Source organism: Crocodylus siamensis, chromosome 10 (genome assembly GCF_052110815.1).
Source record: "Crocodylus siamensis isolate JL-2025a chromosome 10, ASM5211081v1, whole genome shotgun sequence".
Classification (NCBI taxonomy): Eukaryota; Metazoa; Chordata; order Crocodylia; family Crocodylidae; genus Crocodylus; species Crocodylus siamensis.
The window spans coordinates 37377540-37398864 of record NC_143404.1 but is presented as its reverse complement, the minus strand read 5'-3'; the positions used below and the strand labels follow the sequence as shown (position 1 = coordinate 37398864).

General features: G+C 53.2%; 1 protein-coding gene across 3 annotated transcripts in view; it reads right to left on the bottom strand.

Moving 5' to 3' along the window:
* The window catches only part of LOC149856453 (protocadherin alpha-C2-like), a 257433-nt gene extending 240683 nt beyond the window's left edge, over positions 1 to 16750 (bottom strand). For 2 of the 3 annotated variants that reach the window (XR_016444403.1, XM_090064329.1), the window contains exon 1: positions 5082 to 7478. Coding sequence is in view for 2 of the 3 variants with exons in the window: in XM_090064329.1 (XP_089920455.1) it covers positions 5082 to 7457 (2376 nt within the window). In the remaining variant the exon portion in view is untranslated. Of the gene's footprint in view, positions 1 to 5081; positions 7479 to 13827 lie in introns of those variants that run through there. The other variant, XM_090064332.1, reaches the window with a different exon arrangement.
* Between the last annotated feature and the right edge of the window lie 4575 nt (positions 16751 to 21325).

Sequence of the window (21325 nt, the reverse complement as noted above, 5' to 3'; positions counted from 1 at the left end):
CCACAATTCAAAAAGGATGTGGAGAAGCTTGAGAGAGTCCAAAGAAGAGCCACTTGCATGATCAGAGGTCAGGAAAACAGACCTTGTGACAACCGGCTGAAAGCCATGGGGCTCTTTACCCTGGAAAAGCTCAGGCTCAGGGGTGATCTAATGGCCACCTATAAGTTTATCAGGGGTGACCACCAGGATCTGGGGGAACATTTGTTCACCAGAGCACCCCAAGGGATGACGAGGTTGAACGGTCATAAACTACTGCGAGACCATTTCAGGCTGGACATAATGAAGAATTTCTTTACTGTCCGAGCCCCCAAGGTCTGGAACAGTCTGCCATCGGAGGTTGTTCAAGCACCTACTCTGAACACCTTCAAGAGCAAATTGGATGCTTATCTTGCTGGAATCCTATGACCCCAGCTGATTTCCTGCCCTTTGGGCAGGAGGCTGGACTCAATGATCTTCCGAAGTCCCTTCCAGCCCTAATGTCTATGAAATCTTTTTAAAATCTTCCAGAGATTTGGTCCACTTTTTCATAAGAACCTCCTCTCCCACACTTTCCACGGCGTCCATTCATTCAGCATGTCATTCCCTACAATGTCCAGGTTTATACCTACAGATCAATTTTCGTCAGACCTCTGGTTCCATCATGTCAAGTTGTTACATATCTCAAAAGGAAATAAGAGGTTTTATATTTCTTCCATTGCTTCTTTCTCACTATTTGTCACTGCTATTATTACCTATGCAAATAAATTCTTAACTGTAATTCTGTCACTTGTGGTGATATATTTTCTAGATTACATAGCACAAAAAAAATCTTCGTATTTTGTATTCTGAACCTAAATTTTGGCATCTCTGTCAATGTTCAGTAACTGCCTTTTGATGGAAGAAACAAGAAAATCAAAGGTACTATAAATGTTTTCTTTCACAGGTTACAGTTAATACATGCAGCTCCCTCCCAAACTCTGATAGTTAATTTCTTACAGTCTTTAATGGGCCAGAAGTACAAAGCTTAAAGTGATGCAAAATAATTAAACATTCATGTATTTAAAGCAAAATTCCCATAATGTCATAACGTCTAATATTGGGTGGAGATTCTGAAATGAAGAGGCAGTGTACTCTCCTAGTCTAAAGAAGTTGTTGTTATCAATCATCTGGTCACGTGCAACACAGCCCAAGAATTTCACCCAATACTTTCTGCAGCCCACCCAAAACATTCATGTATTTAAAGCAAAATTCCCATAACGTCATAACGTCAAATGTTGGGTGGAGATTCTGAAATGAAGAGGCGGTGTACTCTCCTAGTCTAAAGAAGTTGTTCTTATCAATCATCTGGTCACGTGCAACACAGCCCAAGAATTTCACCCAATACTTTCTGCAGCCCACCCAAAACTTCAGTTCAAGCTACCACATCATTTATGACTCGAAGGGATGCCAACATCTGGAAGCCAAGACAAACTGATTGCCGCTAGTAATGATGATGGTGATGATGATGATGATGATGATGACCTATCATTAACCATATTATTAAGCAATATGTCTAGTCCAGCCACAAGTTCCAGGCAAGGAATATTCAGTGTATTGGTTTGCCTGTGTTACACAGCTCAATGTTAGGAGCTAAGTATCAAGTGTGTTTATATCAAGGTAGTTGAAGAATCCACATTGCAATACTCTTTTGCAATGCCAGACATTAATGAAAATGCAGCACTGGAATGGGAGAAGGGGAGGGAGGGAATAAGAAAATGCTGATTGAAAAGTCTTGCAGTTGATCACAATTTTCACTAGCCTGCTCTTAAGAAAAGAGCTATGGGCCAAAGTGTACTTGAACTATCTCATCAGCAGGGTTCCAGGTTTTCCATTTCCCATGGAAAAATGGAGAAAACCATGGATTTCCCATTTGTATCAGAGAAAATGCAGATTTTCTCTTTTAGCAGAGAAACCCACACACAGGCTATGTGTAGGGGACACAGGGGCACATGGGCATGTGCCCTCCACTGAGATTGGCCCTCGCTGGCCAGGGAGTGGGGAGCATGGGCCAATGCCACCCACTGAGAAGCACCAGCAGCGCTTCCAGTTTTGCCAGCGGCACTTCTGGTTTTGCTGTCGGCACTTCTAGGGTCCTTCCCCATTGGCACTTGGCCACTGGGAGAGCTCCAGGGGGACCCCCCATTGGCAACTGGCTTGCTGAGGGACTCCCCATCCCCCACCATTGACAATAAGCTGCTGGTGTCTCCCCAGAGTCAGGAGGCACCAGTTGCCCATGAACCCATGGATTTCCCCCTTTTGCAAAGAGCTGTGCAGGTGAGTAGAGTTCCAGCCTGCAGGAGCTGATTGCAAAAAGGGCAGGAAACCCCCAGCTCTGCCTGGAGGGGGAGGGAGAGGGAGAAGGGAGGAGCCTGAGCCTGTTAGTCCGAAGGCTTACCTCTGACTCACTTTCTTTCTGAAGCCTGTAAAGTTAGGTAAGTGGGGCTTGCGGGGGGGGGGGGGCAGGCAGGGCTGGGGGCTGAGCTGGCTGTGGGGGAAGCTGGCTGCAAGGAGCTGTCTGGGGGCTGAGGGAGTGGGGGGGTGTTGGTGAACCATGTGTGCCCAGCTGGCAGCATGTGAACTGTCAGCAGCGCTATTGGCCTGACCAGGCTTGGCGACTCCATGCATGGCTTCCCTTAAGGCCCATAGTACCATTGGTGGTCCACATGCACCCAGCTGGGCACTCCATATCTTTCACTCAGGGGAAGGGGGGACCCTTGCCCCCCGATTTGTCCATGGGGCAGGCTGCAAGCTCGAGCTCCCACCCTGCTTCCTTTCCACGGGGCCTCTGTAGCCCTGCCATCATGATCTGGAGTGACTGGGAACAGTGCAGCGGTGCAGGGATCTCCTCATCCCCCACCCCCGGTGATGTACCTCCTGCACCTGCCATCCACTTCCTTCAGTGCAGCCCAGTGTGCAGGAAGTGCATCACTGGGGTAGTGCAGGATAAGCAGCCTCTACGAGATCCCTGAGCGGCCCCGCTGTTCCCAGCCATGCCGGGTCTTGAGGGAGGAAAGCAGGGCAGCAGGGCACAGTGGGGCCATGGCTCCTTGCCACCATTCCCAGCCACCACTTTTCCCTGCCACCCTGCTACCCTCCCCGCCCCCAACCTGCAACCTGGCATGGCTGAGAACAGTGGAGGAGCTGAGCAAAAAACCTCCTTGCTGCTTCTTACTCCCACCCCACCACCCCAGCAACATTCCCCCTGCTTATGCCAGTGCTTTGAAGAGAACAGCCCCATGCTGTTGCCCTTACTGCAGTCCTGCACACTGGAGGTGCATTGCCAGGGCACTGGGGGGTGGGGGGCAGTGAGTGGCGGTGAGGAGCTTTTTCGCATGACTCCTCTCCCAGGTCATGGGGGTAGGGAGCAAGGTGGCAGGGAACAGCAGTGAGCAGGAGGCCCGCTGTTCTCTGCTGCCCTGCTTCCTGTGACATGACATGGCTGAGAACAGCAGGGCTGTGCCCGTCAAAGCACTGGCACAAGCAGGGGGCACATTGCTGGGGCAGCAGGGGGTGAGAAGCATCGAGGAATCCCTGCATGGCCCTGCTGTCCCCAGCCATGCTAGGTCACTCTCGCTGTGGGCTCCAGAAGCCCCAGGGGAGGGAAGCGGGGCAGGAGCTGGAGTCTGCAGCCTGTGTCTGCCCCAGGTACAGATCTGGGGGGCACAGGTCCCCCCTTCTCCCCCAGGAGTGCATGCAGCAGTGGGGTGCCGGGCCTATCCCTCCTCCTCCAAGCCACCCACAGCCGCATCCTGCTCCCAGCTGGGGCCCTGCAGCTGTGCATTGAGGCCCCAAGCCCAACCCTGGGCAGCAGCCTCAGCCTGTGCCTGCCCTAGATACAGATCTGGGGGGTGGGGGTCCCTCTAGCCCTCTGGGAGTACACATGGCAGTGGGGAGTTGCCCCACCTGAGCCCACAGCAGGAAGGAACGGGGGCAGTGGTCTGGTTCATAGCCCTGGCAGCTTGAGGTCCCCTCCATCAAGGCTGAGGGAGCAGGGGCTGTGGGTGGTTGGCAAGGGACACCAGTAAGGCTGGGGGGCTGGGGGTGGGGAGCAAGGGGCACTAACAGGTCTGGGGAGCAGGTGGGGGGGCCATATCCTAAAAATACTAGCATATGTGGACATGATACAATAAGATCTCAAGTTTACCTTAAAAAAAAAAAAAGCAGCAAGGTCTTCCCATTCCAAAAGGCCTCAGTGGGCTACTACTTCTTTTGAACCTTCAAGGACATTGATCATATCAATTGCACCAATATTTATAGGTAAGGCTTTACTAAATTAGGACCACAAAAAGACCACATGCCCATTTACCAGTGAGTACTGGTGGATGATGTCACCAACAGTATAAAGAAAAACACCTTCCTACAACATGTACAATGATGGGAAGAAGAAACACCCTGGAAAGGGAGCAACTCAACCTTCCAATAAACAAACCAGGCAGCAGAAAACTAAACAAAAGAGTCCTGTTTTATGTTATATTTAAAATGCATTAGAGTCCTCTTCCCATCTCTTACGCTTCAGACTATCTACCACTAAGTTCAAATACCCTTAAATGTCTACCTGCAAATATTGTCATGACCATTTGGCACTTTACTTCCTGCTCATCATCGCAGAAAATGGCTTCACAAAATAGTGACTGCTCTGATCAAAATTACATAGCATGAAGGTTTCATTCCAATAGGCAATGACCAGGCTGGGAAGAAACCACTAGAGCTCCCAGGAAGAAGCAACGCTGGGTATATGCAACATAGGATTTGAGGTAGGAAAAGAATAATTCTTAACCTCTGATACTGGACAGCACTGTCATCCAAATTCTTAATGCAAGAGAAAACAGGAGAGGCTGTGACACCCGCCTGAGCAGCGAGACCAGAGTCAACATGCACCCCTTAGCTGCCTCTGTGCCGTCTGTGGCGGGCAGGCAGCTGGGAAGGGCTGAGGTGCGGCCATGCAACCTGGGGAAAGCAAGAAAAGAAAAAGCGGGAAAAGCCGCTCCTCATGAGGCGCTGCGGGAGAGGGGAGCGACAATCTGGGAGCCGTGCAAGGGAAGAGGCGAATAAAGACATCTCACCATGGCGCTTCCCTCCGGGCCGGCGCCGCCTCCCGTCCTCTTCTCCGCGCTGCCGGCGGCGGGCGGGCAGCCGGGGCTGAACACCATGAGGTCGGCCTTGGCCGCCGCCTCGCCGACTCCCAGCTGGCGGCTGTGGCGCTGCGAGTACGACCAGCTGCCCACCTCGCTGGCGCACACCAGCGCCGCCTGGCCCGGCCCGCACAGCACCGCCGCCCGCGGCCGCCACCGCAGCGCCGCCGCCAGCCCCAGCGCCAGCACCAGGAGGCCGCACACGGCGCAGATGGCCAGGATCAAGTAGGCGTTGAGCTCCGACAGCGGCCGCTCGGCCCCGGCCGCCCCCGCCGCCCCGGCCGCCGCCGCCCCCGCCGCCGCCGCCGCCGCCGCCGCCTGCGCGCTGTCCACCAGCGACACGCTGAGCGTGGCCGTGGCGCACAGCGCCGGCTCGCCGTGGTCGCGCACCAGCACCACCAGGCTGTGCCGCGGCCCGTCCGCCTCGTCCAGGGGCCGCGCCGTGCGCACCTCGCCGCTGTACAGCCCCACGCGGAAGGGCCCGGCGCCGCGCGGCTCCTGCAGCTCGTAGCGCAGCCACGCGTTGTAGCCCGAGTCCGCGTCCACGGCGCGCACCTTGGCCACCACCTGCCCCGCGCCCGCCGACTGCGGCACCAGCACGGGCGCCGCGCCCGCCGCCGGCGCCCACACGGCCGGCGCGTTGTCGTTGGCGTCCAGCACGAAGAGCTGCACCGTGGCCCGGCCCCACAAGGCCGGCGAGCCCGCGTCCTGCGCCCGCACCTCGAACTCCACCACCTGCACCTCCTCGTAGTCCAGCGGCTGCAGCGCCCGCACGCGCCCGCTCGCCGCCTCCACCGCCACCAGGCCCTGCGCGCCGCCCCCCGCCACCGAGTAGCTCACGGCGCCGTTCTCGCCCGCGTCCGCGTCCCGCGCCCGCACCGTCAGCACCGCCGCGCCCGGCGCGTTGTTCTCCCGCACGAACGCCGTGTACACGGCCTGCGCGAAGGCGGGCGCGTTGTCGTTCACGTCCGCCACCGGCACGGCCAGGCGGCTGCTGGCCCCCAGCGCCGGCGCCCCCGCGTCGCGGGCCCGCACCTCCACCTCGTAGGCCGCCACGCGCTCCCGGTCCAGCGCCTCGGCCAGCACCAGCGAGTAGGAGTCGCGGAAGCTCGACACCAGCCGGAACGGCGCCTCGGGCCGCAGCCACAGCGTCACGGCCCCGTTGGCGCCCGAGTCCCGGTCCCGCGCGCGGACCAGCGCCACCACCGTGCCCGGCGCCGCGTCCTCCGCCACCGGCACCGACAGCGGCGTCACCCACAGCTCCGGCGCGTTGTCGTTCACGTCCACAAGCGCCACCACAACGCGGCAGTGTCCTGACATGGGCGGGAAACCCTTGTCATTTGCTTCAATTCGAATTTCGTATGAATTAATCTCTTCGTAATCCATTACCCCTTTAACTCTGATTTCTGCCGTCCCTTGATCTATGCCAAATTTTGCTTTTATATTTTCTGGAACAAGGCTGTGAAAGGAATACTGGATTTCCTTATTAATCCCCTCGTCCTTATCTGTCGCATTGAGCTTAATGACTAAGGTCCCGTTCTTTGAATTTTCTCGTAAGTGGACTCGATAAACCTCCTGGCTGAACACGGGCGCGTTGTCGTTCACGTCCAGCACCGTGATCACCAGCTCGACAGTGCCCGTCAGCTCCGGTTTGCCCCCGTCAGTCGCCGTCAGCAGCAAACGGTGCACGGGGGTCTCCTCGCGGTCCAATTGTTTCTTTAATGCAAGTTCTATTGATTTGCTCTGATCGTCATTAGTTACTACATCCAGAGAGAAATATTCGCTGGGGCTGAGTTTGTAGGTGAGCAGAGCGTTAGTGCCGATGTCCGCATCGGACGCGACCTCTAGCGGGAAGCGCGAGCTCGGCAGCCTTGACTCTGGTATCCTCAAATGATGTTCCTTTACCGGGAACACGGGCGCGTTGTCGTTGATGTCCTGAATCTCCACCTCCACGTGAAACACCCGCAGCGGCTTGTCCACCAGCACGTCCAGGTGCAGGGCGCAGCGCGCGCTCTGCCCGCACAGCTCCTCCCGGTCCAGCCGCGACTGCACCACCAGCGCCCCGCTCTCCGCCTTCAGCTCCAGCGAGTCGCGCCCGCCCTTGCGCACCAGCCGCAGCCTCCGCGCCGCCAGCTCCCCGGCCTCCAGCCCCAGGTCCTGGGCCAGGCGGCCCACCAGCGTGCCGGCCTTGGCCTCCTCCGGCACCGAGTACTGCAGCGGGCCGCTCCCCGCCGCCCAGGCCGCCTGCAGCAGCACCAGCCGCAGCAGCTGCCTCGCCGCCGGGCCGCCTCGCAGTGGCGCTAACATGGCAGTTCCGAAAGCCGCTGCTGTTTCTTTTAGTCCCTGCTTTGTTTTTTATCGTAGGCGCAGAGTCTTAGGGACAGGGTGGTTGGTATCTCCGAAAGCACCTCACTGACAGCCAATAGTCACATCCGGAGGAGGCGAAACGTTCGCATGCGCCGGGAACCTGGAGTTGCAGCGGGTCTGGAAGAGGAGCTGTGTGGTTCTTTCTTGCATCTACTTCTCTTCAGTGGACAGCGACATCTTGTGTCTTCGGCTTTTCCAGTGGTTAAATACCGCACACGGCGTTACACTCAATGCTCCCTTTAATTTTTTCTAACGTATTTCAGCATTTAGCCAAAAAGAGACCATCCGAAGGCTGTTCATCTGATCGAAGCCACGGAGTCTTTCAGCGAGGTGCCTGCGTCCTGTTTGAAAATGTTCTGTTTCCAGTCCTTGTCTCATCCGGGACAGATGAGCGTCGTGATACGCTGGCGAACGACTCTCTGTCTGGCTGAGGGAGGAGTCCACGTTTCTTGCCTATTAAAATGTCTCTTTAGTCAACAGCGACACCTTGTGCCTCACCACTTCCCCTTTTGTGACTATCTCGAACTATTTTCCGTTTATGTATGGCGTCTTCTTTTTGCAGAACAACCCGGAAATGTTCTCTATTTTCTCCGTATTCATCATGTTCGCAGAATGTCTTGGTTTAAGTAGGAACTGTTTTAGTCTGCCCAGAGGAGTTGGAGAAATTCAGATGGAACTCCTTAGCTATAAAATTCTTCCCTTTCACATTGGTATATGTTATAATTTCACGCTAAACTACTTTGCTATGCTTTCTATACACACACACCCCTACAACTTTATTTTTATCATCTGTCCAGCTATTTTCATCTCTCACAGAAAAACGTGTCCAGATATCAAGATCCCAAGAAAAGTATTCTACACGCAGGTGATGCCAAACATCTTTGTGCATTCACATTTGGGTACTATTTTTAATTACCTAATTGCATGTAATATTGCAAAAGACTGCCTCAGGGAACTAGAGATGACCCTGCCAACTATAGACCCCTAGGTCTGATTTGGTTCCTGGGAAAGATCTTTAAAAAAATGTCAAGGAAGGACATCACCCACTAGCTCGCATCTGGTGGGGTACTGAGAAGCACCCAGCATGGCTTTGTAGCTGGGAGGTGTTGTCTAACAAACCTGGTGTCCTTTTATGACCAGGTAACTAGCCTCCTGGATATGGGACAGGAGGTGGACATCATCTACATAGACTTCAGCAAGGTCTTTGATACTGTTTCCCATTAAATCTTCTCAGTTAAGTTGGAGAGTTCTGGCCTAGACCAGGCTACAGTGAAGTGGGTTGGGAACTGGCTCAGCCCCAGATCCCAACAAGTCTTGACTGATAGGGTGGCCTCATCCTGAAAGGGCATCTCCAGTGGTATACCCCAGGGATCAGTGCTTGGGCCTATGCTTGTTAATATCTTCATTAATTACTTGGATAAGGGAGTGAAAAGTACAATAATTAAGTTTATGGATGATACCAAACTGTGGGAACAAGTGGGCACATCAGAGGACAGATCAAGGATTCAGGATGACCTTGACAGGATGGTCATGGACTGAACAAAACCAGATGAGGTTCAACAGGGACAAATGTCAGGTCCTTCATCTGGGAAGGAAGAACCCACACCATATCTATATGATGGGTGGTGGCCCACTGGCTGGCACTGCATCCAAAAGGGACCTAGGGGTGACAATCAACCAGATGATGTATATGAGCCACCAATGTGATCAAATCACCAGCAAAGCAAATAGAACTATGGCATGCATCAGCAGGTGTGCTGCCAACAGATCTGGAGAGGTGCTCCTCCCCCTCCATTTGGTATCGGTGAGGCCTCAGCTGGAGTACTGTATCCAGTTCTGGGCACCACACTTCAAAAAGGATATGGACAACCTTAAAAGCAGTGGTGACACACAGGGGTGCACAGGGGTTGCGCTACCTGGTTGGTGAGATCAGCTGTGGGGGACCCCCCCCCGGCTGCTGACTGGCCCTGTGGGGGCACATGGCCCCCTAACTCAGGTGGCACCAGTTGCCCATGCTCAAAAGGGTGCAGAGAAGGGCCACCTATGTGATCAAGGGCCTGAGGGACAGATCTATGAGGAGCGACTTTGGGATCTGGGACTGTTCAGCCTGAGCAAAGAAAACTGAGAAGTGACTTGATAGCTGCCTACAAAAAGGTCAAGGGAGAACACCAGGACCTAGGTGAACAACTTTTCAAAATAGCCCCCCTCCCTCCCCCCACACATAAGGAAAAGCTTCTTTTCTGTATGGGTAATTAGAATCTGGAACACACTTCCAGCAGAGGTGGTGCAGTCGCCATCTCTGGCTGTCTTTAAGAGGAGGCTGGATAAATACCTCATTGAACTGATTTGAGCCCAGTTATCCCCTGCCAATGGCAGGGGACCAGACTTGATGATCTTACAGGTTCCTTCGGGTGCTTCTTCCTATGATTCTATGATTCTATATTTCAGAGCCTAGAGGAGCAAGTTAATTCTATTGGAAAGCTAAAGTGATGCAGACATTGTGCAGAAAATAGGTTTAGCCTTCAGTATATGTCTGAATGGTTCCATGATAGAATAGGATACATATTACTCTTTAAATAAGAAAGCTGTTTCAATTTTTGTTATTCTTGTGTTTTGAGGTGGGCTCTGCTTCCCCTCCATATTTCCTTACACAGATTAATAGATCACATAGAATGAATGGGGGTGGGGAGGGCTATCAGCTTATTACATACCTAGATTCAAAGGTTATAGGGGAACAGGCAGAGCTGTATAGAATCCTGCCTCTATCTGCTTATCCTTTCATATATCACGCTATATGCTATATCGATCAGATAAAAAGCAAGAAAACCCTTGGAATTGATGGAATTTCACTTGAAGCCCTGAAATACAGTGGCCCTGCTCTATACTCCAAGCTCCATGAACTCTTCATAGCCTGCTGGGAACAGGGGAAAATTCCACAGGATCTGTGTGATGCTGCAATCATCACCCTGTATAAGAATCAAGGTGACAAATCAGACTGTTCTAACTACTGAGGGATCACCCTTCTGTCCATCCCTGGGAAGATTCTAGCTAGAATCCTCCTCAACAGTTTGGTGCCTGCCATAGCAAAAGAGGCCCTCCAAGAGAGCCAAAGTGGCTTCAGAGCAAACAGAGGCATGATAGATATGGTATTTGTGCTCAGACAAATACAGGAAAAGTGCCAGGAGCAGAACAAGGGGATGTATATTACTTTCATGGACCTTACTAAGGCATTTGACACCATAAGCCACTATGGGCTCTGGAAGATTCTTGAGATGTTTGGATGCCCACCCAAGTTCCTCACCATGGTCAAACAACTCCATGACAGGCAGCACGGACAGGTCAAGTACAACAACAGCCTCTCAGGTCCTTTCCTGATCTCCAGTGGATTTAAGCAAGGCTCACCCCTACCTTGTTCACTGTTTTCTTGATCATGACACTGCAGCAAGGATCAAACAATCTTGGGGAAGGTGAGGAAGGTGTCTACATCTGCTTCCAACCAGATGGAAACCTTTTCAATCTCAGATGGCTAAAGGCCTACACAAAACTTTGCAACAACAGCTCATCCATGAACTTCTATTTGCATATGATTGTGCCCTGGTGACCTACACCCACCACTATTACCAGCATACACCAGTTGCTTTGCTACTGCAACACAACTCTTTGGACTCACCATCAGCCTGAGGAAAACTGAAGTTCTTCATCAACCAGCTCCATGCCAAGCTATGTGCCACTGAAGATTACTGTAGAAGCAACTGAGCTAAATGCTGTCAAGCAGTTCATCTACCTGGGGAGTGTCATCTCCTATGATGCCATGATCAACAAGCAGGTAGACAACAGACCGTCAAAAGCTAGTGGTGCCTTTGGCAGACTCTTCAAGTGGGTCTGGAACAGTCACAGCCTGGTACAGACCAAGCGCCATGTCGGTGGCAGCCAGTGGTGATCACAAACCACCCACAAACACCACCAGCAGTGCCTTTCACAGGTGTGCACCGCCATGCTCAGACAGTGTATATGCACCCATGTGCACCCTCTATGCATCACCAATGCCTCCTTGGGCATGTTCATCAGGACTGCTTCTGCACCATTCTCGAGATCTGCTGGCAGAATTATGTCACCAATGTGGACGTGTTAAAAAGAGCCAATACCACCAGCATTGAGGTGATTCTCCTGCAGACTCAGCTGTGGTGGGCCAGCCACATGACACAGATAGATGACAACTGCATACCAAAGGCCATGCTGTACAGGGAACTGATGACTGGAAAATGTGACAGAGCAGCCCCACACAAGCATTTCACTGTCACCCTGAAGAGGTCCTTTTCTGCCTGAGGTATTGACTATAAACTGTGGGAAACACGGGCTGTAGATTGTGATGCCTGGTGGCTCCAAATCAAAAAATGAAACAGCTCTCTTTGAATGTTAGCTCAGAGCCAGCATCGAGGGGAAGAGGAGAACAAGGAAAGGCACACCTTCATGTAGCAGCAGTCAACCATACATGTGCAACCATTGCAGCAGGATTTGCCTCTCTGCAGCTGGACTGATTAATTACCAGCAGGCCTGCAACCGGTGTGAGCATTCAACTTCCAAATATCTTCATGTGCAAAGCACTTCCCAGAAGAAGAGATCACCCTATATCTATGCCTGTGCACTCAATATAAACTCCTCTCTACTTTCTTTTGAATGCAAGCAAATTGTCAACAACACAGCTTGAATGAGATGTTCTTAACAGCTGTGATAGCAGCATACAAATATAATTTAAATGTAAAGTTTCTATAAGCACAAAAGCTGACAAGGTAAAAATGTTCTTTATGATGAAAAATATATTAGTCTGTATTTGACTGAAAACAACTATAATGACTATATTACAATTATCTTTTTAAAAAATCATTGTTGATAAATAAATTTGCAAAACTTCACCCCAAATGTTTAATGTTAGAAAATGGTTTCAAGGACTAGAAAACCCTTAGAAATGCTGAAATATAGGAAATTTAAAAATACATGTTCCTAGATAGTTTTATATATATATATATATATAAAATCCTGGAGGCAATGGTACTGAGGTATTAGTAATATACTATACTGTAGCAAAAACTGTCCTTGAAATTGTGTTATATTATGAGGTGGATAAACTAAGCCAGTATAAATAATAATTTTTCATTTTAACATTTGAGGCCTTTCCTAACACCAAATTTCATGAAAGGCAGCCACAACCCCATTCCTTTGATATGTATTCCCAATTTTTTAATGTTTATTTACACTCAAAGTTTGAGCATGCATGAGAGCCCTTCTACTTCAAAAACAAGGTTAGAAGTTTGCAGTGTAAAAAGTACACAGGTAAAAGATACATTAAATTTTTCAAGAACAGAGTACGTTAGGCTGGCATCCCTAAAATGGAAGGGGTTGGCAACAGTCACCATCCTCTAATTGTGCAAGAAAGACCCTCCGGTAGGTAAACAACTTTTCCCAAAACCCCAGGAAACATCTGGTATTATGATATCTGTCTAGTCAAGAGAAATGATTTCGACAGTTTTTGTCCCCTCCTGGCGGAAATCTCTCTAACACATGTAGATAATCACCATACAAAGTTTTCTTGAGAAGGTAATAAACAAAGAAATCAGTCACTGAAGACACTGAAGACCTAAGTGGGAAAATTCAATAATGTTATCTATAAATCACCCAAAAAAGTTATTTCAGACATTGAGGGGGGGAAATAATAGAGAAAGCATATTAAGATCTGTTAACCCTTTTCAATATTATCAGTTTGCAATGCTGTTAAAATTAAGAAAAGAAAATGGACAGTAGCTTTCTAAAATAATTCTTAGGGACATAGGACTGGCTGGGAACTGGCTCGCTGAATCCAGACGCCAGCACTTAGATGCAACCACAATGTAGATGTAAAGGAGGTCCTGAAATATCTTAAGTCTCTCAGAGGAGGATCTAACATTTTCAGATTTTACCTGCTAACTTCTGGGTTTTTTTAAAGACGTAAAAATTAAGCCATTCACTGATTTTAAAGTGTCTTAAAATAATAGTACATGCCTGATGATCCAGTCTCCCTTTTTACAGAAAAGAAGCCAACGTGAAATCCGAAACCAAACCGCTGAATTAAATTCATAGGGGGCGGGAAATGCAATAAATAAAATAAGGCAAAACGTATCTAGGAAAGCTGGTCTAACAGAAAATATTAAGAAATCAACGTAAATCATGAAAAAAAATAAAAGGAAGGTGGCCAAAACACGGAAAGCCAAAACAAGTATGCTATACTTGAATGGATACATCAACATCATTAAACGTAGATGCGTTATGAACTAACCGTTCCACAGACAGTGGGTTGCAGCTCCGCGCGCGTCCTCACGTCTGCGGCGGCGGGCGGGCAGCCGGGGCTGAACACCATGAGGTCGGCCTTGGCCGCCGCCTCGCCGACTCCCAGCTGGCGGCTGTGGCGCTGCGAGTACGACCAGCTGCCCACCTCGCTGGCGCACACCAGCGCCGCCTGGCCCGGCCCGCACAGCACCGCCGCCCGCGGCCGCCACCGCAGCGCCGCCGCCAGCCCCAGCGCCAGCACCAGGAGGCCGCACACGGCGCAGATGGCCAGGATCAAGTAGGCGTTGAGCTCCGACAGCGGCCGCTCGGCCCCGGCCGCCCCCGCCGCCCCGGCCGCCGCCGCCCCCGCCGCCGCCGCCGCCGCCGCCTGCGCGCTGTCCACCAGCGACACGCTGAGCGTGGCCGTGGCGCACAGCGCCGGCTCGCCGTGGTCGCGCACCAGCACCACCAGGCTGTGCCGCGGCCCGTCCGCCTCGTCCAGGGGCCGCGCCGTGCGCACCTCGCCGCTGTACAGCCCCACGCGGAAGGGCCCGGCGCCGCGCGGCTCCTGCAGCTCGTAGCGCAGCCACGCGTTGTAGCCCGAGTCCGCGTCCACGGCGCGCACCTTGGCCACCACCTGCCCCGCGCCCGCCGACTGCGGCACCAGCACGGGCGCCGCGCCCGCCGCCGGCGCCCACACGGCCGGCGCGTTGTCGTTGGCGTCCAGCACGAAGAGCTGCACCGTGGCCCGGCCCCACAAGGCCGGCGAGCCCGCGTCCTGCGCCCGCACCTCGAACTCCACCACCTGCACCTCCTCGTAGTCCAGCGGCTGCAGCGCCCGCACGCGCCCGCTCGCCGCCTCCACCGCCACCAGGCCCTGCGCGCCGCCCCCCGCCACCGAGTAGCTCACGGCGCCGTTCTCGCCCGCGTCCGCGTCCCGCGCCCGCACCGTCAGCACCGCCGCGCCCGGCGCGTTGTTCTCCCGCACGAACGCCGTGTACACGGCCTGCGCGAAGGCGGGCGCGTTGTCGTTCACGTCCGCCACCGGCACGGCCAGGCGGCTGCTGGCCCCCAGCGCCGGCGCCCCCGCGTCGCGGGCCCGCACCTCCACCTCGTAGGCCGCCACGCGCTCCCGGTCCAGCGCCTCGGCCAGCACCAGCGAGTAGGAGTCGCGGAAGCTCGACACCAGCCGGAACGGCGCCTCGGGCCGCAGCCACAGCGTCACGGCCCCGTTGGCGCCCGAGTCCCGGTCCCGCGCGCGGACCAGCGCCACCACCGTGCCCGGCGCCGCGTCCTCCGCCACCGGCACCGACAGCGGCGTCACCCACAGCTCCGGCGCGTTGTCGTTCACGTCCAACAGTTGCACGGAAACTTTGCAGTGTCCGGACATGGTGTAAGCGCCCTTGTCTGTAGCTTCAATTTGAATGCTGTAGAAATTCGTGTCTTCGAAATCCAGTTCCCCTTTCACTCGGATTTCGCCACTTCCCGGGTCTATACTGAACAATTTTCTGACAACAGGAGGAACAAGACTACCGAAGGCGTATGAAATATCCTTATTAATCCCTTCGTCCAAGTCGGTGGCGTTGAGTTTTATGACTAAGGTCCCGTTAGCCGCATTCTCCGGCAAACTCACTTCATAAACCTCCTGGCTGAACACGGGCGCGTTGTCGTTCACGTCCAGCACCGTGATCACCACCTCGACAGTGCCCGTCAGCTCCGGTCTGCCCCCGTCAGTCGCCGTCAGCAGCAAACGGTGCACGGGGGTCTCCTCGCGGTCCAGCGGTTTAGTTAACACAAGCACTAAAGCTTTACTCTTCTTATCTCTAGTTTGTAAATCGAGAGAGAAGTGATCGTTGGGGCTGAGTTTGTAGGTGAGCAGAGCGTTAGTGCCGATGTCCGCATCGGACGCGACCTCCAGCGGGAAGCGCGAGCTCGGCAGCCTTGACTCTGGTATCCTCAAATGATGTTCCTTTACCGGGAACACGGGCGCGTTGTCGTTGATGTCCTGAACCTCCACCTCCACGTGAAACACCCGCAGCGGCTTGTCCACCAGCACGTCCAGGTGCAGGGCGCAGCGCGCGCTCTGCCCGCACAGCTCCTCCCGGTCCAGCCGCGACTGCACCACCAGCGCCCCGCTCTCCGCCTTCAGCTCCAGCGAGTCGCGCCCGCCCTTGCGCACCAGCCGCAGCCTCCGCGCCGCCAGCTCCCCGGCCTCCAGCCCCAGGTCCTGGGCCAGGCGGCCCACCAGCGTGCCGGCCTTGGCCTCCTCCGGCACCGAGTACTGCAGCGGGCCGCTCCCCGCCGCCCAGGCCGCCTGCAGCAGCACCAGCCGCAGCAGCTGCCTCGCCGCCGGGCCGCCGCGCCGGGGCGCCGGCATGGCAGATCTCGCCGCTGTTACTCCACACGGCACTTGCGTGGCTGGTGACACACCAGAAGACTTGCATAAGTCCCCCCGAGCCGCTTTCAATCCACGACTCCGGCACCCGGGGCCTCCGCCATTGTCCTCTGCACTCGCACTGAACTGTCAGCTCGGAGTCAGGGCGGAGCTGCGATTTTCCTGCCCACCAAAGATTTTTTGCGGAGAACAGCGACACCCTGTGTCCCGACATGTAAATGTCATCTGGAAATTGCACCGGTCTTTCTATATTTCCTTGTATGCTGTGGTGAATGGTGGTATCCATCCCGATTCTGACTTCACTGAGAGAATCCTAAACTCTTACGTTGAAAAAAAATCATTAACAGGTTCCCATTGTGGAAACGATGGTCATATTTTAATTTCTAAGATATCTATTAACGCTTGGCTTGGTTGCGCACTCGCTCCCCGCCCGCTGCAGCTCTGACGCTTGGGAGCATCCGCGGATGCCTTTCCACGTGCGCCGTGCAGAGCCCGGGTCAGAAGGAAAGGCTGTGGGCACCGTTCCGCAGGCAAAGAGAGCCGACCCTCGTTCTGCTATGCAGCCCCTTTACAGGTGCCCCGCGCTGTCTCCTGGTGGGGCCGGGGGAGCGGTAATGCCTTCCCGCGAGGTGCTGAAGTGGCATCGGCGAAGGACGGTCCCAGATCTCTAACAGCTGAAGTTTCCCGTGCGTGCGGGCGGGGGGAGGCGGCAGAAGGGGATGAGGGACCGCATCGGACCGGATCCCCTGAGGATGCGGCCGGGGCCCTACAGGGGCCGCAGTCAGCAGGACGCCGCTGCCCGACTTGTACCACTTTGCAGCAGTAGCCGCCGCCGCCGCGTTTCCCGTGAACGGGAAATGTTGCTTCGTTTCCTTTCCCGGCGGGGCCTCTCCCGGCTGTGACCGCCCTCCGGCTGCGCCTGCAGACACACGACGCACCAGCGGATTACGTGCCACGGAACTGAAGGTTCCGGACACGGGGCATTCAGCATAATGACTCCAAGGGCAAGGAGGACTCCACGACAGAGGATCTCACAGGCAGGATTTTGGATGGCACGGGGACGACAACAATGGTGGGGGGGCAAAGCAAAGATAGGCTTCTTCGCCACTTTCTTGGGCTCTCAGAGAACAGGCACGTGCTTCTAGAAACCAGCGGAGTCCATTGGCTGCAGCCAGGGGCCTGGCTGAAGAAGGACGCCCAGAAGGCCGGGACCGAGGGAGGATTCCTTCCCTAAAAGCACTAGTACAGACCCTCTACAAAGCTGCTTTCCCCTCCTCTTTATGGGACTGAGCATTGGACTCGATGGCTGACCGACCCTGGCTCCTCCAGTGAGACCTCAGCGCTGTGCGCGTGGGAAGGGGCTGCGTAGAAATGCCGAGACGACGGGAACTGACTCTTTAAACGGTAACATTCCCCACCTGCTTCCCTCCAGCTCGCCATAGCGCAAACACCCGCTGCTCTCATTAGGCGCCAGGAACCTGGAATAAGGAACCAACTTCAGCCTCATCCGCTTCGGGACTTCCCGGGAATGCAGAACCGCCACCTCGGCGCTCCCCTCCAGCGTGTTCCCTGCCCAGGCTGGGCAAGCGCAGTGCACATCGCTGTGCAATATGGGCCCGGCCAGATGGCGCGGGAGGCTCTGACGCTGTTGCCAGAACTAGCCCCCAGCCTTTTCTCCACCTCACTCGGACTCCGTCTGCGCCCTTCCAGGGCAACCCGCCCGGCGTGCAAAGGCCCGCTGCTTCTTCCTGCCCACGGCCGGGCTTTACTGGGAACATCCCACCCCACCGCTTCTCATTCCTCCCTAGGAAGACTCCTCCCTTCTGTTTCCTTGGGCAGTGGGAAGACGCAACTCTGGGCACCCCGCTTTTCACCTGCCGCATCCAGCTTCCGGTCACTTGTTTCCATTTTCTCTTCTTGACCTGGACTTTCGCCTATTCCGGCTAACAAGGAAAACTGCCAATGTTTCTTTCAATGCTAGCCTCCCCGTGAAGCAGCTGTTTTCTTGAAAGGAAACGTTTCAACATTCACGAAGTTTCCCCTTTTCAACAAGGCGGTGTTACCCAATGGAAAGCCACTAGCTTTCTTCCGCCTCATCCTTTTCCCACCGCATGCTAGGCCTCCATCAGCAAATTGCTTTAGGATCTGTCCCCAGTCGGCATTGTTCTGCATCGGGACGCAAGTGAGAGGAACTATGTGGACGCTCCGAGGCCTTGTAGAGATTTCTCAACATACCAGTACCGAATCCTTCTCCTCCATTCAGATCCAATTCTCCATTCCCAGGTCTTGGAGCTCTTGCCCGGCGACGCAGTTCTGCACCAACTACATGGGGTGGATCTCGGTGGAATCCTATCCTAGCGTGGTTATTTCCTCTGCTCTGGGATGGATTGAAAAACAGCCCACCGACAGTAAGATCTTCCAAAGTTTGGCGTATGGTCGGGTTATATTCCATGGTCACTACTTTAAAAAAGTATTTGATATCCACTGTTCTCCCTGATCATTATTCCCTTTCATTGCCATTCTTCTAGAAAGTGACAACGATGATCCCGCCTTCCTATGTGTAGTGCCGGAAGAGTAGAGTTTGCCTCACGACCGCTGTCTGTGATAATTGGGATGTGCTGCCCTTCCTGTCAGTACTAGCGGCGTGCCTAAAGGGACTGAGATACCGCAGAAATAGACTGGAAGCTGATGGGAAGATGTTGTCTTAGGAGGAATGGTGGCGACAGACAGAATCGTTCAAAGTCATCTGTCTCCAAACCCCGGCACTTTGAAGGACTGTAACTGTTTTGTGAGGTCTTTTACAAAACTAGCAGGTGGTCCTCAGCATCGAGCCCAATCAACTCTACTCCATTGCAGACTGTCCCGCAACGTTGGCACTTACAGAAAGGTCTCTGTGCCTGAAAGATTCTCCCAGCTCCAACAAACGCTCACGCCTTCTCCCGCAGCAGAAGGAAGCGAATGCTTCAATTAGCACAAGGTTTCCGCCAGAAATTCTCTTACATGCGTGCATGCTGCCATTGCCTCCTCGAACAATGGCAGAGAAAACCGCCTCCAAAAGCTTTTAGTCTCTGACACCAACATTAAAAAATAATCCACCTAATTTAACATGGCAGTATAAAAAACAGTATATTATTTTCTACAGGATGGGCTGTATATTTGAAGCAAGAAAACTATATGCATCGGACTTCTTGATGTTCTTGTAACTCCTGTTTATACAACACAGGTCTCCATCCGTCCAGTAGTGAGGTGACCGGAAAGATTACACGGGGTTTTACTATACGTATATATACGATAAGAAGAAGCAAGAATTTATGTTTCAAAAATAAGGTTGTTTGGAAAAAATCTTAAATTTGTTAGTCTTGAGTTTGGACGTTCAAAGAAAAATGACATCTGGAGAACCTGGATCTCCTAAAGAGCTGTTCCAGAAGTGTTCAAGCTAGCTCTGATCCAACAGCTACGTAAGTTAGTGGGGAACCTTTTCTATTATTTTCAGCAGGCATCGGATTGGGCCCTTAACTAGAAGGGGAAACAGAAAAACTCGCTTAGGTTAGGCATAGTCTGACTGAGCACTTCGATGCATTTTGTAATCACCTCCTCCTTTAAGGAACTGTGTTACTTGCATAGGAGCTTTATGCTTTAAGGAGTCTACTGTGTAATGAACCAGCTACATTCATAATTCCTAGCCAGGATGTATGAATGGGTTAGCCACTGATGACTATAGTCGAGAAAAAGGGACCAGGCACTAAAAGGTATTCCCATTTTGGCGCCCCAACGAAACCTATCATAAAGTATTGGCTTTCTGATAAAATGATGATAAAAATGGTAAAATACTAATTTTACTTAGATATGGCCAGTAACAGACTGGCACTTCTTTGAGGATATCGTCTTGTTCCACATAATTCCATTTCCAATGGGGAAAACTGTCTGTATTAGGGATACCGCCAGATACAGACACGGCCAGGAGCTACGCAAGGAAAGTAACACAACACAAGCCAAAATCAGGCTGCAGGGAGCCAGAAGGCTGAAGCTGTTCCCGTACCATTAAGTGATTAGTACACTCCGCTGCCCCGAGGGTATGTCCAGGCTGACTCGCTGGGGCTCTTGAGGCTGTGCCCAAATATAAAGTCCAGTCCACTCTCTTCCAGACCGCCGGCTCCAAACATGGAGATCCATGTGCCAGAGAGCTGCGGAGGCACCCTTCCCCCACTCCCTGCTCTTGAGGTCTCCACAGGCTGAGCGCCCTCGCTCCTTCAGTTCTGGGTTCATAGTCGGGGGGGAGGAGGGGGGTGGGACAGCCTGTACTTTCCGAGGCCGTCTGGACAGTGGGGTTTAGCCAGTGTTGAACGAACTCTGGGGCCAGAGGCATTTGAGACGTCGTTGGGCTCCCTTTCCTTCTCCCTGTTCTCTGCAGTAGCTCGGCAACCCCTTGCTGCAGCCCCAACACTGTTGTCCAGGCCTGGATGCTGTTCACCAGCAAATGGCTGAACATGACCATGGGGCACAGCGCCATCTTGCCGTGGTCTCGCACCACCTGCGGGAAACGCAGTCTTTTGATGGGACTAGAAGGGGAAGTAGTGTTAGCAAAAACCTCTGTGAGATGCCGTGCTCTGCACTTTTGGTCCAGCTGTATTAAACCCCAGCTCCTGCTGTGGAGGGAGAGGCGCTCATTACAGTTTCCTGTGGTGTAATGGAGAACACATTGACGGTATACCTCAAGAAAATGGGTACCAACCACAAGAGTTGGGAGGTGCTGGCTGCTACCCAGCTCCTATGGCAACATAACCTCGACCAAGCGGTAACCCACTTCAGGTTGAACTGCCTTGTCCTCGAAGCACAGAAGAGTGAGAGCAGAGAAAAGAAAAGGAGAGGAAACACCACCTATGGCCTGCTCTCAGGCAGAAAAGATGGAAGGAGGAAGGAAATTCCTATTGACATATATAACAAAATAACTTTCATAAAATACATTTTAAAATATATATTAGGTTTTGGCATGATCTAGTCGGGGCTGGTCCCGCGCTGAGCAGGGGTTGGACTAAATCAGTGTTTCCCAACCAGTGTGCCGCAGCACAAAAGTGTGCTGTCAGAAATGAACAGGTGTGCCCGGAAATATTGC